At 44.3% G+C, this 25,158-nt stretch overlaps 2 protein-coding genes across 5 annotated transcripts in view; both read right to left on the bottom strand.

The window, feature by feature from the left end:
• Positions 1-13,683: 13,683 nt before the first annotated feature.
• ATP5MG (ATP synthase membrane subunit g) lies at positions 13,684-20,632 on the bottom strand. Its single transcript, XM_077839871.1, has 3 exons — positions 20,475-20,632; positions 16,127-16,287; positions 13,684-13,872 (listed from the first exon to the last, which is right to left on the bottom strand). The coding sequence occupies exons 1-3, from the start codon at positions 20,536-20,538 to the stop codon at positions 13,774-13,776; spliced, it is 324 nt and encodes a 107-aa protein (XP_077695997.1). The 5' UTR covers positions 20,539-20,632; the 3' UTR covers positions 13,684-13,773.
• A 1,298-nt stretch (positions 20,633-21,930) lies between these two features.
• Positions 21,931-25,158, bottom strand: part of UBE4A (ubiquitination factor E4A) — a 30,554-nt gene continuing 27,326 nt past the window's right edge. For all 4 annotated transcript variants that reach the window (XM_077839682.1, XM_077839685.1, XM_077839684.1 and 1 more), the window contains exons 19-20: positions 24,193-24,350; positions 21,931-23,182 (exon numbers count right to left, since the gene is read on the bottom strand). In XM_077839682.1, the coding sequence (XP_077695808.1) occupies positions 23,044-23,182; positions 24,193-24,350 (297 nt within the window). In that variant the 3' untranslated portion in view covers positions 21,931-23,043. The remainder of the gene's footprint in view (positions 23,183-24,192; positions 24,351-25,158) is intronic.

The raw sequence follows: 25,158 nt of genomic DNA, 5'->3' as shown, positions 1-25,158 counted from the left end.
CAGCCCTCCCAGCCAGGACCCCCCTCACCCTCTACCTGTCCTGCCAGCCCCCCTTGCAAGAGCCCCCTGCCAGTCCACCAGTTCTGCCAGCCTGGCTCCCCCCACCCAGCCAGCTCCCTTAGCCAGAGTCCCCCGCCTGAAGCCCCCCCCTTACCCTGCTAAGCTGGACCCCTCCTCTACTGCCAGCCCCCCAGGCAGAGGCCCCCCTGAAAGCCCAGCCCCCCCTGTACTGACAGCCCCCCCCAGCCAGGACCCCCCATACACTGACAGCCCCCCAGCCAGAACCCCCTGCCAGCCCAGAAACCCCCTGTACTGACAGCCCCCACAGCCAGCCCCCTCCCCATACACTGACATCCCCCACAGCCAAGACCCTCAGGCACTGCCAGCTCTCCCAGTCAGGACTGCTCCTCCAGATAGCAGCCCCCCTTCACTGTCAGCCCCCCAAATACACTGACAACCTCCCTTCAGTGACAGGCCTCCTCCTCTTACATAGGACCCCCAATACACTGACACTTCCCCCCATAAAAGGACAGCTCCCCAATACACTGTCAGCTCCTGTACAGTCAGGAACCCCAAATAAACTACCAGCTCCTCAGCCAGGATCCACACACACCTAGCCATAGCTGGATCACATATCCCATACACACCCAGCACTTCTCTGTCCCGTCCCATCCCTGCCAAGCACCAGCAGGCCCCCACCCCAAGCCCCGTAACTGGAATGGCCCCCCCAGTCTCCCCTCCCTGACTGCTCTATTTGGCGTAGGGAGCAACTGCCTGGTGACAGAGTCACAATTCCATTCCCTTCTACACAAAGACACAGAGAAAGTTAACTCAATACAATTCTTTTAGTGCATCCACTTCAGAGAAAAGGAATACAGGCATCCTACTGATGAGATCCCCAGGCAGCAAAGGCTTCCCAGAGGGACAGAGAGAGATACACACAATCTGATGGGGATGGAGCTCACAAGAGTCATCATCTTGGGAGACTTCAAAGTCCACATGGACCACAACTCTGATACAACAATCCTAAGCCTCCTTACCCAGACCTTTTCCCTTCAAGTTCTCACAGGGAATCTCTCCAGACCAACCCATGCAGCCAGCCACACCCTGGATTGGAGCATCCAGCTGGCTGTCAATATCAGACTCATTCTGGGCAGAACTTTCCTCCTACAGGTGGCTTCCTTCCTACTGGAAGCCAAGAAGAAACCACCACCATGGAGCAAGCTTGAAAACTTGCAGCAACTGACAAATTCTAAAACCTACTTACAGAAAATTCTACCCAACCAAGATGAACAAGAATTAATGAAACACCACAACCCTGCCCTGACTACTGCAATGTGTCTGTCTCCCACACAGATCACATGTGTGAGACACAGAGAACTTCCATAGGAGCTGGACCCAGACCATGCAACTCAATCACCCAAGAACCCACATGGGCCTCACCATGTCCAGAGCTAAATGCAGAATGAACACACGTGCCTTTTTTTTTTTTTTTTCCTAATGAAAATTGAGATTCTGGAGCATGTCAGCTTCCAAAACAAATGTACTGGTTCAGTGAACCTCTGGGACACTTAGATTCCTCCCCTGTTCTTCACTGGCTGAAACCTTCTCTCTCATACTTCTCAAATGCCCCTTATTTTAGAGAACATCACTAATTTTAGTCCCCAAGTTGCCTGTACTTCACATACATTTAGCATCCCCTTCAGAAATAAAGAATCCTGAAACTGAGGCTACAGAGAATGTCACACTAAAGGAAGGCATCTTGCAGTATGTTCTATTTCATGAATGAATAATCTTTCTCTCTCTCATTTTGAGTTTTTGTCATGCACTGCATTCCACAGATGGACATCAGCAGGTGGGGAAGTAACCTCCTTTTCTGTGCCCTCCACAGCTGCTTATGTCTGTGCTGCTTCTATCCCGGTATCTTGTCTTTTAACAGTGGCCAGTGCCAGATGCTTCGGGGCAATGAACAGAACAGGGCAATTATTGAGCGATCTGTCATCCTGCCCAGCTTCTGGCAGTCAGAGGTTAGGGACACCCAAAGCATGGGGTTGCGTCCCTGACCATCCTGAAATTGATGGGAAGCTTCCCACCAAATCTGTTTTTGCCCCTGTTCACAGCATTCACTCCAAGAGTTCCTTTTCCACCCAGTAATACCCCATCTATTTTGCTCTACCTGTGTAGCCCCCTCCGCCATGTTCTGATTTACCCATTGGAAATCCCTAAGTCAGATTTTTAACCTCCTGTCCCCCACATCTGTTTGCCCCATGTGGACCCCTGGCCTGTTCAGCTCCCTGGTGCCCACCAATCCATTTCCCCCAGTCTGTTTGTCCCCTTATGCTTCCATGGTATATTTTAATGCCCCCTGCCCCTTTCAGTCCTCTTCTCTCCGACTTCAGGTGCCGCAGCAGCTGCCCTCCTCTTAGCTCAGGCTCAACTGCCAGCAGAATCCGTTGTCTTCACTCCCTCCACCCTGCCCCAGCGAGCTGTCTGAGGCCAAGCCAAGCCCACATCCCAGTATCCCTCCTCTTGCTGAAATGCCAGCTCCCAGAGCAAAGGGAAGCAGGGCAGGGGTAGTTACAAAAACTGTGAACTGCTCCAGTCTTTACAAACTCAATATGGCCATGAAGGGAACATTCCCAGTCTTTGGAGGGAAGATCCCTGAGCAGGTTACAAGACAACTTTGGTGCTACTTGGAATCTGTCCTGTCGTCCCCCGTCCCCCCCCCGCCGACGCCCCTTCAACCGAGGGGAGCAGGGCCTGCCTGCACAGCCAGGTCTCTGGAGAGCAGCAATTGATGACTGCATCCCCAGCCGCGCTGCACCACTCCCTGCCCATCTGCTGCTGCCCACACACCTGTTTTTCCTCCTGGTGTGCTTTCCTTTCTCTTTACAACCCTCCCAGCGCCGAGGTCCCAGAGCCCCACCTCCTAAGCCCTCACTGGACGCTGCATTTTCAGCTCGAAGGGAAAGCAGCCATAAGAACCACGCATGACATTGCCGCTGGCCCCCACAGGTGGGCAGAGGGTGAGCCTGAGGGTCAGCTCTGGCTCCCAGGGTAGGGGAGTTCAGCCATAATATTTATTACCAATGTGGGGTTTTCACTCTGGACAGGCTTGCAGTTGAAACATAAATCAATTGCCCATGTCTCCTGCTCCTTACCATGCGGCTGCACTGAGAGGAAGTATGATCTGGTGGCTAAGGCACTAGAATGGAACTCAGGATATTGGGGGGGAAAGAGGGGTTCAATTCCGAGCTCTGCCACTGACTCCCTGGGTGACCTTGGGCAAATTCATTAATATGTGTCTCTGTTCCCCATCTATAAAATAAGGATACTTCTATCAAACACCTCCATTAAAACATTGAGAATGCAAAGTCAAGCTGTGGATCTAAAGGTCCAAACCCTGTTGATGACTCAAGTTGTGGGTCAATATTGTTCCACATGAGAGAATTTATTATTTTTGAGTTTGTTTTTTAAAATTGGTAAGTTACATCCAAAACTCCAAGTTAAAAGAATGCTAAGGTTGTAAAGTCAAGCACTTAGAAGTTAGGAAAAGCCAAGGTACAACCTTAATTCAGCCCCTTTATGTGTATGCCTCATGATACAGTCTTAACCATGAGACCGCCCTTTCTCTTCTTGCAATCCCCTGCTTCATTCACTACATACCTGCCAACTTCTGCAACACATGAGGCAGCGGTCCTAGTATAGACAACAGTCTCCTTCACTACATAACCCTGATTCATCCTTCAAAGCAGAACCAACCTGTGCATTGAACGAGGCAGGAATCCTATGGAAAAATAGAATGTGATCATGTAATTAAAAACTGTTAAGAAATTCTAACAAGTGGAAATATATTGACCTCCAACTCAGGTGATCAGCAGGGTTCACACCTTTATATCCACAGCACAGACCTCCACCACGTTAGCCAATGCAGTAAGGATAGCATGTGTACAGTTATCCATGTGGACCGGCCACTAAAGGGTGATGAGACACACTTTGCCAGTAGGTTTCATAGCTATCTACTAACAGAAAATAAAAATAGAGATTCAGGATGCTTGACTTCAATTCCTGGTTTTGGAGGGAGTGTTCTCTGTTGGATATAGACCTTTCTGACCCTGTGCACCCATTAACTATCTAATTCACTTGGCACCAATTGTGCTGTTTGTTTACTTTTTATACTTAATTCAACTTGAACAATTAAAATAGCCTAGACTCTGATCAGTTTCTCTTTCTGTTCTCTTGCACTAGCACAGAACTCTCTGGTTGCAAATTCTGCAGAGGAAGTCTGGCTAAAGTAGCAAGAACTTTATTCTTGGAAGAAAAACAAACAACAAAAAACAGTAAGTAACCAATCAAAAGTACTTTGACCTGACTGAAGAACAGTCATTCTAAGATTTCACTCCCAAAAATCACAGTCTACCTGCTGCCAACTCGCAGTTTATCTGTCATGGAAGAATTGGTTTGATATCCAATTCAGATGTCCTATCGGGACATGTTTCCTCAAAAATACAGTACAACACCTGATGTAACATATTCTCGGTAACGAGCTCCCTCTCTGAGCCTTGGCTTCTGATCTGAGAAGCACACTTTGTTTTAGGAATGCTGCAGGAGATGGTTTTAATTAATTAAAACAGCAATTTGTTGGGATTTAAACTATTAGAAATACCATTAATATTAATTTTAAAAAGAAAACCTAAAGTCTGAACATAATGTACCGTGTTTCCCTAAAGCATCATTGTCAAATCAAGGAGAAGGTGGATGAGAAGGGAGAAAAGTCATTAACCAAACACTAATATCTGCAGTGGTAGCAAAGAGAACACAGAATAGCTGGCCCAGCCCATTTTGAGTTTGTAGGCATGTCATCCATTTATTTCACACTTGTCATGCTGCAGGAGTCCTGCTTTGGGAGCATTATTAGGATGGTTTTTCATTAAAACTTTTTTATACAGACTTTTTTTTTTTTTTTTTTTTTTAAGTCCATTAAAATAGATTGCACCCTGAATGGGGTGGAATGCTGCCAGGTCCTCTCAGCCACTTCACTAGTCAAGTCTAATCTCCTGTCCTAAAATGAAGTGAGTTTGGCAGCCTCTGCAACATGGCATTTATGTGCTATTTACGTCACAAACCCTGTTTGTGTCAAACTTGTCTGAGCCTGAGTAACTTCTCATCCATGGACAGAGCAGTAAATGTAGGTGGGGATTAACAGCATAGATAGGTCAGCTACAGTGGAAGCCTGAGTTAATTATAACAAGAGGTTTGGTGATTTACCTTCAGGAAGTAGCTCTTTTACCCCACGGCTAGTGCACTTGTTTTGGAAGTCAAGATCACAATTGTAATCCCAAACAGGACTTCTTTCTCTAATTAATTAGTGGTGCTGCAGCCCATCATTAAGTAGTCTGACAATTTCCCTTCACAGATAGGTACTGTGTGACAAGGGAGATACATAATTGCTAGAGATATCTTCCTGTTCCAGGGTACCTATACTGCCACTCAAAGGAGAAAGAGGGTCAATTCCTTCCCACAATATAATAATAGTATCAAACATTCATCAAGGATCTTTCATACCAATTAACCTCAAAGCACTTTGCAAACTCATTCTACACAACCATATACAGGATTCACCTGGTTCTCAAGTGACATAGTCTTACCTGGTAGGATGTTTAACAGCACATGGCAATGCTACAGAACAGTGTAGGATAGGAAGCAAAATAATAATAAAAAAAATCCTTGTATCCAAATTAAGTTGCACGTTTCCCCATCAAGTTTGAATTCAGTAGAACAAGTTTTCCAAACCCCCATTCTTGGATTACCTGGAGGAATTGGAATAGAATGGGAGGATCTGCAGCCTCATGCTTGGATGTTGACTCATCCCATTAACAAAGAAGTTAGAGTGCTGAGTAAAGCTGCTGGTACAGCATGGTTAACTACATTAGGCCACTGGAAATGCAAGAGTGAATCTCTGGTCAGATAGAACTGGAGCAAAGACAAGAAGACCCTGCAGTAAAGCCTATGAACAGCCAAGCTTGGGGTGAGATTTGTATTCTGTTGCTGTTGAACCAATGAAGCCAAACCCCAGGAACTTACACTTGACCCTATGCAGCCTGCACAGGCTTTATTGTGGAGGGGGAAGAACAGTACTTACTGAGACCTACACTAAACAGAGCATCATACTTCAATGCTGTCTCAAATTAGATGCCTCCCTTTGTGAAAAGGGCCATCTCCTCAGCAGGCAGAGGGAAAAACAGAACAGGCACTTATTAGCAAGGGAAGAGGGAGGTGCAGTCAACAACTGCCAGCTACAAAATGGTTACTTTGGTCAACATCTGCTTGGAGTTGCCAGATTTAAAGGGCCAACTCCGAGCCGGACATGCTGGGAGAAAAGTTCATATAAAAGAGCAAGTGTGTGTGGAAGAGAGTTAGTAGATTCTAGATAGCCTCTAAAGAAAGTACTGTATGTGCAGGTCACAGCTATATTATGGTCTTCTGAAGAAAGTTTGGAGCTTAGTAGATGTATAATTTGGTGTCACAGCCTCTTGTTCATAATGAGGTTAGTCTCTCTGTGTAGTAATTGGAAGCGGAATGGGGGAACAGGTCATAGATCTATTACCAATTGCTTGCTAAACTCAGAGCAGAGGATATTGAGGGCTAGTATTAGGTTAGATGCAAATGTCTGGCTTTAAAAATACACTAACTTTAATGTGTCTCATTAAAGACTGGGGGTGAGGCCCTGACTTACTTTCCTGCTTGTCACAAACTTGGGAAAGTCATTCAATCTCTCTTTGCCTCTGTTTCCCCAGCTATAAAATGGAGGTGACTGACCTACCTTGCAAGGGGGTTGGGAGGCTCAATTACTTAGCATTCATGAAAGGCAGAGAGTACCCACTTGATTTCTGTGACATGCTGTGTTCTCGGGGGTCAGTTGCCAAAGGGGGAGTTTGCCTAGAAAATGGTGGACATTGACACTTGTGATGGCCCTTCTCTCCATTTGCTTATGCCAGGCTGCATTTGAGGCTTGTGGCTGGATCTACTGTTCATTTTGTGCAGAGAATTTATTTAAAAAAAGGCACAATTACTTTCAAACAAAATCCAGATTGAAAGCGATTGAGAAGAGCACGTCTTTCTTTGTGTGAGTTTGACCAGTTACCTTTTATGTTCTTATGGAGGCAAATCTACCTGCCTTGCCTCCTGCAAGGGCCCTATTTGTTAGGGGATACCGAAGCCAAGCTGCTGAGGCACATCATGACCTACCAAAGGCTGACAAAACAGTAAGTGTTCTAAGCACGACTTCTCCAAGAGACAAACCCACTGGCACTGTAAGGGGCAGGTAGGAAGTATGCCCTCTAGTGGTAGCTCTCAGCTTCATGCTTGTACAACTGAATTCATTTTAGAGACTAACAAATTTATTTGGGCATAAGCTTTCGTGGGCTAGAACCCATTTCATCAGACAAAGTGGGTTCTAGCCCACGAAGCTTATGCCCAAATAAATTTGTTAGTCTCTAAGGTGCCATGAGGACTCCTCGTTGTTTTTGCTGATACAGACTAACATGGCTGCTGCTCTGAAACCTGAATTCATTTTGAGAACTAAACATAAACAGGGACCAGATATTCTCTCTCATGTATATTTCAATTGCCCAGGCAGTTTGTGCCAACAAGATTTTCCTTTCCGGCAGCTGCATCCCCAAGGGCCTCTGCTTCATATATAAACATCTGGGGATTTATTTTGTATAGAAAATGCTTCACAATGAAGTTGTATCAAATACAAATAAATTGAAATAGGAAGCCAACTGAGCATGGCATAGTGCATGGGGAGATGATCCCTCTAAAGCCCTTGAATAGAACCAGTGAGGAAAAGGCTGGAAGGGTCCCTGTTAAAAGGAGGAAGAATAGCAGCATCCTGCATATAGAAAATGACATTAGCAAAGGTATTCAGCTAGGAAGCTCTAGAGAAAAATATAGCATTAATAATAGAGACATTTCTCATAGTACCCTCACGCTGAGAGTGTGTTGCAAAAGTAAGCTACAAACAGAGACCATTTCCTCCCACCACTGAAATGCAACCACCTCTGGGGTGGAATCAATCAGCTGTTTAGCAGTGCCCAACAACTCTCTACACCAGCTCTAGTGCAAGAAGTAGAGTCTTGTATTCACTTAAACTTGGAGGGAGGCAGTGTGTAATTCTATGAATTAAAATTTAGCCAGGATAACAACCCTCTGCTTTCAAAAGAAATACTGGGATCTTTAATAACCACAAACTGCCAAGATCTCAGCTTAATTCTCATCTATAAGACAGCACTTCCAGTAGCACAGCATGCCAACACCAAGCTGAAGCATAAACTTCAACACTGTCAAGAAAGAGCCCCCCTTCTGAGTCACTTATCCCACTTCTCACAGCACAGCTTGTATGTATCCCACCCAAATAGCAATGGAGCCTAATGCTTCTTAACTTCTGTTGGGCCCTGTCACATTTCACAAATTGGTATAGGCGTGCTGTGGAAGAAAAGATTAATGCCTTCTCTTTCCAGATGAAATGCCTCATAGTTGAAATTAGAGAGACAAAATGGGTGAGGTAATATCTTTTATTGGAACAACTTCTGTTGGAGAGAGGCAGGCTTTCCAGCCATACAGAGCTCTTCTTTAAGTCTAGTGTCATTGCTAACTATTGTCAGTGTGCACTTAACACTGGTTTCAGCTGCAGCTCTCATGCTGACTCAATGCCCTCTTTCTGTCCCTGATTCTGTTAAACAGCCTGGATAAAGGACTTTGCCCTAAAATGTGGGCAGGCATTTGTACTTCACTCCCCCTTTAAAGTCATTTCAGAAAAGTGGGAATAGCTATAAACCTCTGCTGCCATGTGCACTGCAGAGCTAGGGCTGCTGTTTCCTTGTGGGAGGCAGGGAAGGGGATGACATCAGGCAGCAGCAGAAATGCAGGGTCTGTTGGGAAACGAGTAAGGATTTTAATATGCAGGGAACAGTTCAAAGCTGTGCTAAGGTGTTTTAATTAACCATGAATGCTATGGCAGAGGAGGCAATAGAAGCCAGCAGCATCTCATTCATCGGTTTGGTTAAAAGTCAGAAGCTAACATTTCTCAAAGATCCATCTAAGGTAGCCTAGGAAAAATCTGAGCAGAAAATGATGCGACACTACACTAACCACAGCTTATCTGCAGGTTCCAGCCATCCAGCACAGACCCTGCCCTCTAGCCCAAGGTTATACAGCAACAAACTTCTCCACTCCTAGAAGCAGGGACGAGGATACCAGAGGTGGCTCAGGATTTTCCATCCATGCTTAGTCTGTCTCCCATTCTGCAGATGGTGCACAGCAGTCTCCTTGCTTGCTGGGAGGGTGGGTTATTGCTCTTATCAGCCATGAAAGCCACTCTGAGTCAGCTACTGAGAGACGTTGGGGGTGACGTAATTCCACACACTGTCATTCTCCAGACAGCTGGGAACTGAGTCCCTAAGCCTCTCTGCAGCCCAAACTCCTCCCATAGGAGTCTACTGCTAGACTTGCCCATCACTGGTCCCAGTTGTGAATGATTGGTTCAACAGCTTTTGGGGTGTCTTACAGAAGCCGCCTAGCCTTCAGAGAGGAGAAATGCTCCTGGGTCCTAGTGCAGATGGAGTTCCCTACTGGCACTTCTTGTCTGTTCCCTCCAGTGCAACCATACAGAAGGCTATTCTCCGAGTCCTGGCTAGGACTGCCTGTGAGGATGGCAGTAACACTCTTAAATCTACACAGCTGTTTAAAAGGCTTTCAATAGCTTATATAAAATAATCACTTAATCTTTCTCTGGCTCACTTTCCTTTTCCCCTCTGTAACATGGGGATACTGCTACTTCCTCTCTTACCCATTTAGATTGTGAACTTTGGTCAGGGACTGTCTCTTACTCAGTGTTTGTACAGCACACAGCACAATGGGCTTTAATCAGGTGGGGTAATATAAATTAATATCTGTCACTGAGATACACAGCACACCCAATAGTTTGGGCCAGGAAGCAAAAAATTACTTCAAATAAGGAAAATTAGGCAGAAGAGACAGATTCTATGCTGCAACCTTCAGGAGGCACAAACCAGGAGCTAGGCCAAAGGTGACTAAGTCACCTTTATGCCACCCATAACCTGATCTTGAGAGGCCAACTTGTTCCCCAGTGTAATTTAGAGTATCTTACCCCCAACGGCCAGCTGCTCTAAGCCACTGAAAAGATTAATGGTCAAGCACTCCATCCACACAGCAGGAATGGCATAAAGCCACATGCAGCAACTTGTCTACATCGCTAGAGCAGCGTGAAGGGCACTTAATAGGGGACTGAATCGGTCCCAGAATTTTCAGCAGAACCCCGGGGTTAAAAAACAAGCACATCTTTTTATTGTGTGATGCCTAGCATAGAGGTCCAGTCTCCATTTGGGCCTCTAGTTGCTACAGCAATACTATTGATACATTTTTAATGGCCACAGCTAATTAGGGTCACAGTTGTATCTGTCATCAGAAAGTGGCAGCAGACTCTGTTTGTGCCCCAACTCAGTAATCCATCAGAAGGAAGAGCACCACCAGGATGCAGCTGGCGTTAGTTCTCCACAAAAGCTTATGCTCAAATAAATAAGCTATTACCAGCAGGAGAGTGGGGTGGGGGGGAGAGAAAACCTTTTGTAGTGGTAAACACCTATTTTTTCATGGTTTGTATGTATTACATCTTCTGTATTTTCCACCGTGTGCATCCGATGAAGTGAGCTGTAGCTCACGAAAGCTTATGCTCAAATAAATTGGTTAGTCTCTAAGGTGCCACAAGTCCTCCTTTGCTTAGTTCTTCAAAGATTACTCCAAGATTGCCCAAGGAAGCGGTGACAAAAGCACTCCATTGTTTTACCTACTCTTGTTTTGAAAGCAGTGCCCAAGGTCAGCCAGACACCAGTAAAGATTCGTTAACTGTGGCTTATGAGCAAGACATTTTTGCTCCATAAGAAAACGTCAGCATCTCTCCTGCTTAGTACTTGGTAGGGTTGCCTGTTCCATAATCAGAGCTGTATATGGTGAGCCTGCTATTTGTATTATGCTTTCCAAGTGTGAAAGGCACACTTCTGAAGTCCTGGCATGTGATGAATAAAGCTTTAAATGGCTCATGTTACAGAGAATAATAGAATGCTCTCTCTTGCTGATGTCTCAGCTTATTCCATCAAGCCTGAACTCCACCAGATGGTGAGGTATCCTACCTTTTGGCTCAGGAATTCTTCATGTTAATATGAATGCATTTAATGTGAGGCTTACTCAGTAGTTACAGACATAAAGGTGCCTGGGCCCCATGCGCCCATCTCTAGAGAACAGGGGCAGGAATAGTGTAAGAGCAGCCTTGGTAAGGAGTCTGGTATTGGTATCCCCTCTGAAGCAAGTTAGTTACTGGAAATGCAAAATATCAAATCAAAAGTGGAATGTGTGGTGGGTAAGTAGTGGCTACTACATCTTTGTGAAGGGGATCTGCTGAGATTGTCATTCACTGACTGGCAAATGTTAGACCACCTACTGGATACAAACTGGCTATTAGTATAAGAATAGCGTGGAGTACTTTGCTGTCAGTGTGGTAGAGCCGTCTCCATCCTCCTCCCCCTTCACCAGTAGCGAACCAGTGGCAAAAAAGTTGCTTCCTAGAACGGTCAAGACCCAGACCACTTCTGGTCATTTAAGATACCAAGGGACTTAAGACAAGGCTTGTTACCAGTGGTGTCCTGGCCTAATTCCAACACTTCTTGTTTCAAATGGATGTTGTCCCTTTTATCCAAAATGTTGATGCAATAGAACAGCAGCAACTACACCCCATAACTGGCTACAGTTCAGGGGCAGGTGAAGTTAGGTATCGATTCAGAAAGCACAGTGAGGATGTTACACAATAAAGTGATAAGTGCAAGACTTCCCACTGAAAGAAGTTTTTTGACAAAGGCCTATGCTATTGCTCCAAAGACAAGAGTAATCTATGTATTAGCCTAGTATGCCAAGAGATTTCTAATGTCACACAGAGTAGCCGAGCCCAGAGTACCGGAAGCTCACCAAGCAGCTGAAAGCAAGACTCAGAAGATCACAGGGCAAGCCAAGAGAGGACTGTAGCAGATCATAATTCTCTATCAAAATAGCTAGCATAGATGTTTGACTCCAACTCACTAGCTTTTACTAGCTATGAAACAGCTAGTTTCCAGTACGTGTAATACCCAGTTTCACGGCAAGTATAGTGTTGTTGGATGCAGAGAAGAGAGCCCCTACTTTGTTTTCTTTAGCGATGAAGTAGTGGAAATTACATGCCCATTTCAGCAGAAGTTTGTTGGAAATTCAGTGCTTGTTCCCTCTGTCCTTGCTAATGAACTTTTGTGCTCATGGAGTTATTAGCAGTGTAAGCCAATATCTTCTATTTATGCACAGGTCAGGTGCTAAGCTCTAGAGCCAGCAAACTTAAGATGAATCATGTTTTTCTACCAATACTGTAACCTCACAGCCTAGAGATCCTGCTAAGGAACAGAAGCTATGCTTTGTTCTATATCTTTACTTTGGAGGAGGCTGGATTTTGTCCAGTGAAGCCATGTATTAAATGAAGTTCTGATGGAGAGAAACACTTGTCACCATTAAGAAAAGGAGTACTAGTGGCCACTAGTACTAGGAGTACTAGAGCTGTAGCTCATGAAAGCTTATGCTCAAATAAATTGGTTAGTCTCTAAGGTGCCACCAGTCCTCCTTTTCTTTTTGCGAATACAGACTAACACGGCTGCTACTCTGAAACTTGTCACCATTCTATCTGACTAGCAGTCATGCCTGGTTGCAGAAGGCTTAACAGGTGATTTTAAGTTGAGCCACTACTAGTCTTGCTAAAAGAAGGAAAAGCAGCTGATTTGTTTTTTTAATAGAAACTCTATTTTCTATGGCAATATAAATAGTAAAGAATAAGTCCCATCAAACAGATAGTGCCGTTATCAAGCATTCTGCCTGATTTTAAAACAAGTAGGGAAAGGTACAGTTTGTAGAATTAACCATATGGGTTAGATCACACAGTGAGGAAGTTTTTGTACTTGTATCTCAGAAAGCCTCTCAGATGAACACAGCAAGACTATTGATTATTGGATGACTTGTACCTATCAGGTTGTGAGGTAAGATTTTAGAGGCCTATTCAGATTACCTTCTTTTTCCAGCTCTTTACGTATACCTGACATATTTTAACTCAGCCTGGTAGAATTAAAGAAAATGCTTTATACCATTTGATAAATCTGGGGTGCCAAGTTGCTGTCTCATGGTTTAAAGCACTGACTTCTACTGTTTCTGTAACATCTGCTGCTAAAACTGTCAGCATCAAAATAAAAAATGCAGCTTGTGTGATACAGATCTGAGGATCACAATCCCCAGCTATAAACACTTTAGCAGACCAAACAAAAGGGTTTCATAGCCAGTAGACATTCCCAAGCACTAGTCCTAAATGACCAGAAAAAAAAAGTTTCAATCCAAGTTAACCTGGTATGGTAAAAGATGCACATTTTCAAGTGTTATGAAAGCAGCACAGGGGTATAACTATTTCCTTGTGTGTGGTAATGCTTGAAGAGGGATGGCCTCCACGCAGCTAGATACTAACTGATCCTTTCTGCACAGCTGGCAATGCTAACAGGATGGGGACAAGCTCACACTGTAAACACCACTAACAGAGACCACCACAACTCCACATCATTTCCTGGTTTTATTTTGTCAAATACTGTTACAGACTTAGGAGACAAAAAAGTGAAACATAAGACTACTAAAGATTAGTCTTCAAACATTGTATCCAATCAGGCTGCCTCTGCCTATGATCTCACCGATGTAAAACCACATCAGCACCTCTGTGGCCACCAAACCGTTCCTCAGAGCTTCCTGAAAGAAAGAAAGCCACAATTTAGAATGTTTGCTATTGCAGTAACGTCTCCCTTTGCTTTGTTAACCATACACAAAGTTTGGTTGTGATGGCAAGAAAGCCACCCATGTTAATGAGGTAGCATCTTTAGCTAAAGCAAAGAATGCTATTAACAATTTACTCTCCCCCACCCAAGCAATCATAGTACATACTAAAGTGTGCTCAAGTCTTATAGCTTAGCTGTCAGAGCCCTTCAAAGAGAATACTGTAAAGCATAAATACTGAAAAGACCATCCAAGTTTTAGTGCCAAGCAATACACTAGACCTATGAAATAGCTGTTCAGTACTGGTGGGCAGATCTGGTACCTATTGACATTTGAGTCACGTGAATGGATGTTGAAGAAAAGCCGGCTGCCAAAAAAACATCTATGCTCTACTAGAAGTGGTAGGATTAAGAAATGAAAAACTGTTACATTAAAAATGCTATTCAACACTTAACCTACAAATTCTCCAAGTGTTTCACTCCTTAATGACAACAGCTCTATTGGTTTTTAAGCTAGGATGCCAGTGGTTCAATAAGTTCCTGGAAAATATTACCCTGTACACAAAATACCTGCAGCTCTTAAACTGTATCTGCCAGACTCCAGAGAAACATGCAGCAGACGTGCGATGCTTCAGGATCATAAGATCAGACCTCTGCTTTTTAGCTAATTCTGAAGCAGAGACGACCCATTTTTATTTAAAAAGTTATTTTGAAGACTGACACTATATAAATGAACAAGGTTTTCAAAATGCTGGAGGTAACTTCAGGAAGAGAGATTTAAATGTGAAGCGTTAAAGGGGCATCCATCAGAAGACCTGGACTCAGCAATTAAAGAACCAGATCGGCAGGTAATAAGTTCAGAGAACTAGTCTTCATTTTGCACTCCCATTCCTAAGGGAAAGAAGTCTATTACTGAATGACTTTACAGATCAAGAAGGGGGTATTCTAGTTGGAAAAGGGGCCTAGAAATTACTGGTTTGTTGGACCTTGCTTTATTATTTATATTGTAGAAGCGCCTGGAGGCTAACCCCATTATGCAATACAAGAACAAGGGGACATTCAATGAAACTGAAAAGCAGCAAGTTAAAAAACTAATTGAGACAGAGCTATTTACATGGGTGACATGAATATTCAAATTTGTAACAGATATTTGCAAGAGTTGGGAAGGGAATAAGGCGCTATCTAAAAACTAAGAGTTAGAAGGCAACTTTCCGTGGGACAGGTTATCACATAGCTACCCAACTCTAGGTTTTTGCACCTTCCTCTTAAGTATCTAGTACTTGTCGCCATCAGTGACAGGATCCTGGACTAGGAGAACTACTGGTCTGATCCAGCCGGTCAATGCCCACATTCCTATTAAGGATAGAATATTTTAGGGGAAAAAAAATGGATCTATGAGCCAAACCCAAAAGAGAGTTACAGCCCTTAGCACAGGGATTCTCAAACTGGGGGTCGGGACCCCTTAGGGGGTCACGAGGTTATTACATGGGGGGGTCACGCGCTGTCAGCTTCCACCCCAAATCCTGCTTTGCCTCCAGCATTTATAATGGTGTTAGATATATAAACAAGTGTTTTTAATTTATAAGGGGGGGTCCACACTCAGAGGCTTACTATGTGAAAGGGGTCACCAGTACAATAGTTTGAGAACCACTGCCTTAGCAGGAACAGAACATAGCCCCACCCCTCCTCTTTGCACTGTAGAAGGTAGCAGTGTTTTAAAACTAGCCTTAAGCTTTTGGTTGTTATTGCAAAGGCCAAGCAGCAATTCCAAACTAGTCAATTATCCAATATCCCTTCATACCACACTACATGCTGGGCTGGCTACGTTGGTATTTCTATTAGAAGTGTGACAGTGCATTCAGAAGTCCCTTTGACAATAAGGCAGCTGCCCACACCAAGTGGAAAGATCAACAGCTGGCCATACTAAAATGTGTATAAAAACTCACTAGGAAAAAAGCCACCATGAGGCAGAAGTGATGTTTGTCCAGTCAAACTTCTTTTTTGTCACAGAATGAGCTCACTGAGAGCACAGGTTCAGCCTGGCTTTATCAACAACTTGTCTACCAAATTAACTGTTCAGTCCAAATAGCAAGCACAAGTCACTTTCTGGGCTGCTTTTTATGCTGCTAGATGTAGCCCAGCTAAAAATGTGTTAACCAGCATGGCTGGAGAAACCCCAGGGGAAACATGCTTCTGTTATTCACATCCGTTCTTATTTAGCCTGCAGTTACCTTGACTGTGAGCTGTGCGAGGTGACCAGACTGAAAGCTTTTGACCATAGCTTTCATGCTGTCAATGGCCTTGGGGATCTCAGCAGGGGTTGGAGGAACCAGCTCAACCCTGGCATAGTGCCAAAATGTGGCCAAACGAGGCCTGGAGTAAGTCACAGCAGCTGGAAGAGAAAAATACCAGGATGAATCCACTGGAGGCTAAAAGAAACAGATGTGTGGGCTGGACACAAATATTTATTCATGCATCACATTCATTTCCTGCTTTCACCAAACATGCACCCAGTCTCAAGAGTCAGAGCTGCTCCTTGGTAATGAGCATTTATTTATTTAATTTTTAAAAATACAGCTCTAATCAACCATCCAGTGCTCTGGCTGCCTATTCCATTAATTAATTAATTAAAAGTCACAATATGAACATGAAGGACTGCCCATAAATATATCCACCACTGCCCAAACCCTCAAACTTAGAAAGGTGAAATAAGTGGATTTAGCAGCAGGCTCAGAAGGTTAACAGATCTGGACTCTGGCCGACCAGGTATGGGATGATGATTTCAAATATCAAAGACTCCTCACAGAATACCCTGCCAGAAGCTCATTCATTTATACTGAGGAAGCTCCAGCTCAAGCACCTCTTCTGATCTCAACCGTGGCAGCACCTCACAAGGAGAGAGGCAGTCTCACAAGTAACCAGGTCCCAAACCTTTAAGGGTTTTTAGGTGAAAATGAACACCTGGCATTCCACTCCAAAGCTTACTGAAGCCAGGGGAGATTATTGGTCTAATGTGCTCCCAACATCCAAATCCACTTAAGCAGGCTGTATACAACATTAAAGGTACACTACATGTGTATCACTAGGAACTCAGCCATTCAAGGAAGCCTGTATGAAAAAGTTTATCATGTGATGAACCCAGGTCAGTACCTAGTTCTACCAGCTGATTGTGAATTGTCAGTCAATTAGCTACAAATTTAAGTTGCCAGATAATGATTAGAAAAAGAAGATAAATATCATCACTGTTCTTTGCCAGCAGAGTGTGTTATGGACTTTAACTAATAAAAATCTTCTAAGGGGACATTTTAGTTGCTCCTATTCTTAAGATGTCATGCCTCAACATTGGAAGCATGAATAATTAGATGTTAGAATTAAACTAGTCAAACCATTTTAATAAGAACGGCCATATCAGGTCACACCAATGGGCCATCTGGCCCCGTATCCTGTCTCCCGACAGTAACTAATGCCAAGTGCTTCAGAAGGAAAGAACTGAACAGGCAATCATCAAGTGATCCCTGTTGTCTACTCCCAGCTTCTGGCACTCAGAGGCCAGGGACACCCAGAGCATGAGGTTGCATCCCTGACCATCTTGGCTAACAGCCATTGATGGGCTTGTTGAAACAGGTTTTATTAAGCTTTTCCTAGTTAGGCAGCACAACTACCTCTCCCCAAAAGTTGCAGAAGTGGTAATATGAAAACAATGTTATTGTTTCAATCAATCAGAACTCCCGCAGCATTCTACACCTAAGACAATATCCCTGCATAGGCTGAGAGCATTTAAACACAAAAGAGTTTAACTACTGACAATTATGCTCTATATGGTGCAAAAGAATTAAAACATTAGGTAAACTTCAATCTATGTGGCCTGCAAACTACATCTCTCATACATGTCTCAGTACACACCCTCTCTCTCTACTATTAGAGTAATTAACACTGTGGTGGAAATTCTCCAGTCTCCATAATCACAGCTGAATGAAGTCTTTGCTCATGAAGGTAGATTCCATCTTTTGTTTTAGAATAAATGACCTTCAATTCAGCATATGTTTGATAAAATCAATATTTTTAAATTTACAAAAGCATTCTGAGTGCAATTGGATGCTTGTACATTAGTAATTCAAAGGGGGAAACCCACCCTCCAAATTAAACCCAGCATAAAGTGAAAGTTTCAGAAAAAGAGACAGACGCTCTGCATTGCACCCAAAAGATCAAAAATTCAGTCTGTTAGACCAACTGAGAAAGTGAATTCCAAAGTCAAGGGCCTTTGCTCCACTGAAAGCCCTTACACCAAATCCCATGCTTTCTTCAACTGCCAGGATAGTTGTTTTGCAGCACAATTTAGAGTATAGCCAAGGTCTTCAAACCTCAAAAGATGTTCAACCTAGAGTCTAGCCTATATAGTCTATGCCCTTGACCCTTCAACAGTTGAGGCATTTTCAGTTGTGGATATTGTGAAGTAGTTTGATACTACGCCAACAGAACCACTTATTTAAACTCACAGAAGTAAAAGAAGTTTTGTTAATGACAACCTCATATTTAATACCCTTAATAGGTCATGCCTTGTCTATTTTTGATTCTTCTTCAAGACACTTCATTTTGCTCTTAGAGATACTCTCCCCAGCTGGACAGGCAGATTGCAGTATTTTTAAATGAAAACCTATTACAGAGTAGACCATATATTTCATATGGAAAAGAATCTCAGATAATATAGGCAAAGCTGCATTGTAATTACAAAGCTCTCACTGGCTGAGATATCTACAAGTGGAAAGACCCAAAAGTACAAGATAAAGTTGGTATCAAGACTAGCACAGAACAAAAAACAAGAGGAGGAACAGGCAGAATTCTTAAGAGCTGATACAGCTTGTTAGCAAAAACAAAGTTTATATATTTGCTATTAGCAACTCACTATCCTGATTCCCTATTTCATAGCTATCTGTCACATCCATTACGCTCACAGTCCACCACATCCTGCACCACACAGCATTTCCCTTATCACTACATCCTAACATCAAATATCGGAACCAAAGTTAGTGCACCCTGTACATCTCAATCTTTGTCTTTAAAGATACAGGTGTAGGAGCGGGGGAACAGCAGTTCTAATTTTGTTTTATACTGCTGCTCATCACCACAGTATCTGTGCACCTTACATGTAAAGCTGGTAATAGCAAAATCCATAGTAGACTTAATGGAATCACTGCCATGTCCCCCCCTTTTTTGGGGGAGGGGGTTCTGATTGATTTTTAATTTTTTTTGTTGTTAATTTACTGTTTTGGTTAAAATTGGTTTATTTCAGGTGGTTTGGGATTGGTTGGTTTCTTTTGGGTAGAAGGAGGATGTTGTGAGGATCCATCTTATGGTGGAAAGGCCTGATTTCAGAAAGTATTAAGCACTCACTCCTCTCAGACTTCAGTGAGATTTACAGGTGCTCAGTATATCTGGAAATATGGCTATTAAGCATCTGATCAATTGCCTCTAACCCCTTTCCCCATTACAACTGGAATGCCTTGACAGACATGGGCCTTACATTTAAAAGGCTCATAATAAGCTCGTTTTCTCTCCACCATTTTTGTTTACTTGCCCATGTGATAAAGTATTGAACTGGAAAAGGATACATGGACTCTACTGCATGACCTTTGAAAGTCACTTCATATCTGTACCTCAGTTTTATATCACTAAAATAGGAAAAATACCTTACTTTATAAAGCCCTCTGAGAAGTATTAATCTGAAGAGGAGTTATACTTCAAAAAAAATTCTCTTTATCATAGATATAAACTGAAATTGGTCTATGGTTATTCTTCCCCACCCCTTAGCATTTAGTAACTACTTACTGCAAACTCAGAGATTTTGTCATCAATAAAATCCTGCAAAATCTTGCAATAGCCAAGTTTCTCGGTTGTTTAGTTTTCCCTTTTCACTGACACTGAACAGTATGACGTAGCCTTGCGCTGTAGCTCACGAAAGCTTGCGCTCAAATTTAGTCTCTAAGGGGCCACAAGTCCTCCTGTTCTTTTAGCTACTTAGTGTTCACTTTAAGCTTTTCTTTTTTCTTAAGCTAAAAATATGCGGCTACAAGGTACAGAGAGAGAGTCACTTGGACAGTGACAAAAACCCATTTCTTGCAACCGAAGAAAGTAAAAGGAAGTAGAGGCCTCGACCCTCCGACACGGGTGGGCCAATCCGGGGACAAAGGCCGTCCAGCCAAGCCTCCCACGGAGCCAACACCTGGCGATGCGCTCACAACTCAGACCGGGGTCGTGAATTATTTTGCCAAGTCCCAAATTTCTTGGCCAAGGTCCAGACCCCAGATAAACCGACCACAAAAAAAGATCATAATACGCACACGAGGTTTCAGAGTCCGCCTGGCGGCCTGGCCCGGGCTCCCGGCCGCCCGCCCGCCCGCCCCCGAGCTAGGCCGCGCCCCGCGCCGAGGCCACACCGGGTCCCCCCGCGCTGGGCGGGGCGGGGCGGCCACGTTCACACCGGACTAACCGGAGCAGCGAGCGCTCCCCGCGCGGAAGGGGCAGGGCTGGCCAGGCTGCTGCTGCCGCCCGGCCCCGGCCCCGGCCCCGGCCCGCTCTCACCGCTCGCTAGCTGCGGGCCCTTGGTGACGACGCGCTGGATCAGCCTCTGGGCGGCCTGGGCCATGGCGGAACCGGCGCGCGGCAGCTGCAGCGGCCGAAGAAGGAGCCGGAGCCTGAATGTCACCTACAGCAGGACCCCCCAAGGCCCCCTGCGTCAGGGCTGCCCGGGCAGCGCCTAACGTCGCCGCCACTCGCTACGCCCCCAGACGGCCCGTACGCACTCCCAGCCCTGCGGGGAGGGGCGGCGGGGGGGGAAAATCGTCATTTTCTTCCCCGTTCAGAGTCAACATTTTGATCAGGCGCCCGCCAAGGCCACCTATCGGCCATGAACGGCTGCTCACGCGCAACGTAAAGCTGGTCTCTTCGAGGGAGCCAAAGCGGCGCAGGCGCAGAAGCCTCCTGCAGAAGCTCCTGTGTCCCTGCCCACGTGCTGGCCCTACCAGGCCTCTCGCTGCAGCCAGCAGGGTTTGGGCTGCCGGCCAGGCCAGCGAGCTAACGCCTGCGGCACGCGGTGCCCTTGGGGCAGCCCCCCCAGGCAGTGTTGCCAGCAGCGAGAAACCCCATGGAGAGGTTCGCACAGTTTGCAAGAAGCAAGTCATGCTGGTTACAGTTTTGGGATTAGCCTCCAAAACGCTTGCCCCCTCTCAAGGGTACTTGAAAAATTTAAGATTAAATCCTACCACTTCCATGATTTAGCACTCTCAGACTCCCCCATTTCTTCCCATTTGTGTTCTCAATGGCTCTAAGGCATTTGTAATGAACGTATCACTGCCTGAGCTAGGTAAACGCTACACCATGTTTTGTTTTAGGAAGGAACAATTATAGCAAGTCTCAGTGACCATCTTGGTGAAGTCCTCTGAACTAGAAACCTGTTGCTGGGCTGGAGATAGCCTCCACAAAAATCATTCCTTATTTTTCTGCCTTGTGCCTGGTGCCCTGGATAGCCATCCCTGTAGTACTCCCTCCCTCCCAGCGGAAAACCCCCTCTTCCCACAAGCTGAGTAGTAAGCCTACCTCATGCATAAATATAACTAACCAACACACACCTGCCCCTCAAGAATAAAACGTATATATTAAACTATTTATTTAGCCTCAAATTCTGGTATTCCTAGGTTTGCATGAGTGCATATACATATGACCCTCAGGGAAGGATCCTTATGTTTTAAGGTCTTATCTAGTAGGCTCATTTTAACTGATTCTTTAAGGTAACCTGCACAGTAGGCCCAAGCTTCACTCTTAGTTTTCATTATAAAAATTTCAGCTGTTTCTGCACTTCTTTTTGCAGACATGTCCCCAGTAGAAGGGTATGGTTATGACCAGCTAGGGAAAAATCAGCTTAATAGTTGTATACAACAGCAGAGATAAAGTGTCACTTGACTGAGAGGAGTTATACCTGCCCCAGATCCCCCATTCAGAACAAGCTCATCTTAAGACCAAATATGCACTTCAAAGAAACTTGAAGCTTGACATTTTTATTGATAAAGCATGTGTCTAAGTATATATACACACTGGGTACATATTAACATGCACAAAGTACAGTATAAATGTAGGCAGGATTTATAGTGTACTTGTATGAATATGTATACAGTCTATGCACAGACAGTGCCGTTTTCAACAGGCTCTCAAACCTAGCAGATGGTCATTACTAATTAAGGTTAATTTAAATGATGTGGAGACTCAAGGAACCCTAATTAGAGAACAGCTTGTCCTGTGTGTCTGGATATGTCAAGTTCCTGCATGGTTGCCCCTTGCGCAAAACAGCAGGTAACAGATTAGCTGTCCCCGACAGCCAGGTGAGAAGCTTTTCTAAAACCAGTATCATGTTTTTCCAGCACGACCTCCCTCGTCCCAGTGAGAGTTTTGTTATAGCAGCGGCTACATCATCCAACTATCCCTAAGAGATTCACATCCAACTTTTATATAATGTTCTAAATGTTTTGATTTCAGTGCTGCCCCACTGCCATGTACCATGCTGAACACAAACCCTTGTACACAACCAATATTTACAGACAAAATTGCATAAGAGAACCTCTTCCATCCTCACAAGCCTCTAATTTAAGAGCTGCTGTGAACAAAGGTTTTTTTTCACATTAATCATCATATGATAGAACGTTACATAGTTTAAACAAGTCTGGAGCTAAAGCAGCAGTAACAGAGAGGAAACAGTCACAAGGAAGAGATTGTTGGTGGTGGCTGACAGCCGCTGAGATGTGTGACATGACAGTCATTAAGAACAGTGAACACTGTGAAGAACAAACAGAAGAAAATTAACCAGTGGCCAACAGAGCAAGAAGGGACTTAGGATTCTTGGGCTGAGAAACTGTAGTGCAGTTGAGGTTTCTGATATTATTGAGACGTCTTAATGGAAAGAAACAAAAAATAGAAGGGGATAAAAGGAAGCGCCTAAACAAGAGGCTCCTGGTCTAGTGGCAATGCACTAAATGCAATCTTGGGGACAGAGTGCTGATTCACAGGTTCTCTGAAGCACCAGCCATTGTCTCTGCAAGGGGACTTCACTCTCTTGCAAACAAATTATTGTTCATTTGTGTCAGGATGTTTTTTCGTTTGTTCATTTCAGTGTGTCCTCCAGCTGCTCCTTCTGCTTTTTCCTCTCTGCAAGCCACTGCTGGATCTTCTCTTTCAGTTCTGTGTTTGGTCTGATCTGGTCCATAGTGAGGGGGCTCCGATTAAAAGGATCTGTCTGGTCACTATAAGAAAAAGAGGAAAAGTCAAGGAGACTCATTCTCTGACAGTACTGTCCTATGATTAAAAACTAATGTTATGAAGCCAAGAAACAAGGACCAGAGACTGGCACAGCCCCTGTTCCTTCAAGTGAATCAGACCTGCCTGTGGACAATGAGCCACTAGGTATAACCATTAGGCTTCACCCAAACATCCCCCAGAAGACTGACCCTTCAGAAATGACACCATCATTCACATTCTCAGTGGTACATTTGGGGCTAAAATTTCAAGGAAAGCAGAACAGGTTCACGGTAAGCACAAGTACCAGAGTATACAACAGTGCTTTAGAGAAAACTTAAACCACAACCCAGATCAGTTAGCAAACCTCTGACTCTTAACACACAGAAGATAATTACTTAGAGACAGACTGAAATGTGCTACTATTTGGATGAAAAAAGCAATCTCATGCTTTATTGGAAGACATTTCTGGATTTTATCTGTACTCACTAAGCTATCCAACCTATCCACTGACTTTTGAACAAACCAGGGTGAAGAAATACCTGCAGTTTCCCCAATGTTGAAATCACCTTTAAATAAAAGAAAAAGTATTAATCTCCCCCCCCCCCCCCCCCCCAAACACACACACACACACACTTCAGTCTGTAGGCCTGAGCACCTCTCATGTGCTTTATTCCATCAAAAAACATGAGTCTGGTCTGCGCAAATCTGGACATGGATGCAACTTGTAAGTTTCAGAAAGCTGAATTCCACAGGGTCCAGGACACAAAAATTGCACACAGCTAGATAAATGGTTAGCTTTTGACAGAAAGACGGATTACAAAGCCAGTTCCAAATATAACAAAGCTAAGAGCCTAGACTCTTGAAATTTGGAAAGGAGACTGTATGTATACATGGGGGATGTCCACTCGGTCTTGCCTGAATCTCTGAGAGCAAAAACACTTACCAACCCCTCCCCAGCAAACCCTTAGTGAATCACTAACTCCTCACTCAGACACCATTAACTCTTCTCGAATACCTGAGGAGATGCCTGGCTATAGTTGACCTATCCACGGTGACTCGGGAAGATGGCAGCAGCACAGGGTCAGACATTAAAGTGCTCATGATAGGATCAAGGAATTCATCACATGCATCTGCATAGGTCTCCTCTTCCTGCTGCTGTCGGTCTGCAAGAGACTGGTAGATAGATGCACAGCTATTAACACTAGGTTTTGTGAAGCTTTGTTAAGCAGCTCAAGTTTGCACATTCGCAAAGGAGTACAGCCTAGCAATGCAGAAAGTCTGGCACGACTTCTCACTTGCGAAGTACTTGGCAGAATGTGTCCATGAACATAACTGGATGCTCTACCAAACCTTTTGGTTTATATCCAGAGCTCAGATATCAGCATGGCTAAGAAACTGCAGGAACCCAGAAGAGACAACACAGCTGTGGCATGCAAATAAACACTGGGCACACAGCTTTGCTTCGCAAACTCCTGAAGTCTAATGGTTCTTTAATTTGCATAGTTACAGTTGTTAAAGTATTATCAAAATGTAAATCAGTTCCTGGTTTCAGTTTCAGACACAGCAAAAGCATCAAGAATATAACTATCTATTGGAAGACAGGAGTTACCAGCTTTCCCTTAGCTGGACAGAAGCCTTTCAGGGCAAAATCGGGGGTGGAAGCTTTTAGAAGGAGCGCAGCCATTGCTACTGACCAGCATCATAGTTGGAAGAGCATGGCTATCACTACTGAGCAGCATCATGGTTGTAACTTTCCACCAAAACCTGCACTGATGCGGAGACTGACTAGCTCTGAGGGGGTTTCCAGAAGCTGTTACAGCATACTGTCTTGTCTAGGTAGACTAACCTCTTTGCATCAGGGATCATCTTTTATTGGCTTGTAAAACACCATGCATGTTTACAAAGCTACGTACACATATTACAAGCAGGGATGGTATTCTTAACCTATTGTTCAAGTTGCCCAACACTTCACATAGTAAGA

The sequence above is a fragment of the Eretmochelys imbricata genome, chromosome 22, assembly GCF_965152235.1.
Source record: "Eretmochelys imbricata isolate rEreImb1 chromosome 22, rEreImb1.hap1, whole genome shotgun sequence".
Lineage (NCBI taxonomy): Eukaryota > Metazoa > Chordata > Testudines > Cheloniidae > Eretmochelys > Eretmochelys imbricata.
The sequence above is the reverse complement of the archived record's forward strand: the minus strand, read 5'-3'. Positions and strand labels throughout refer to the sequence as shown.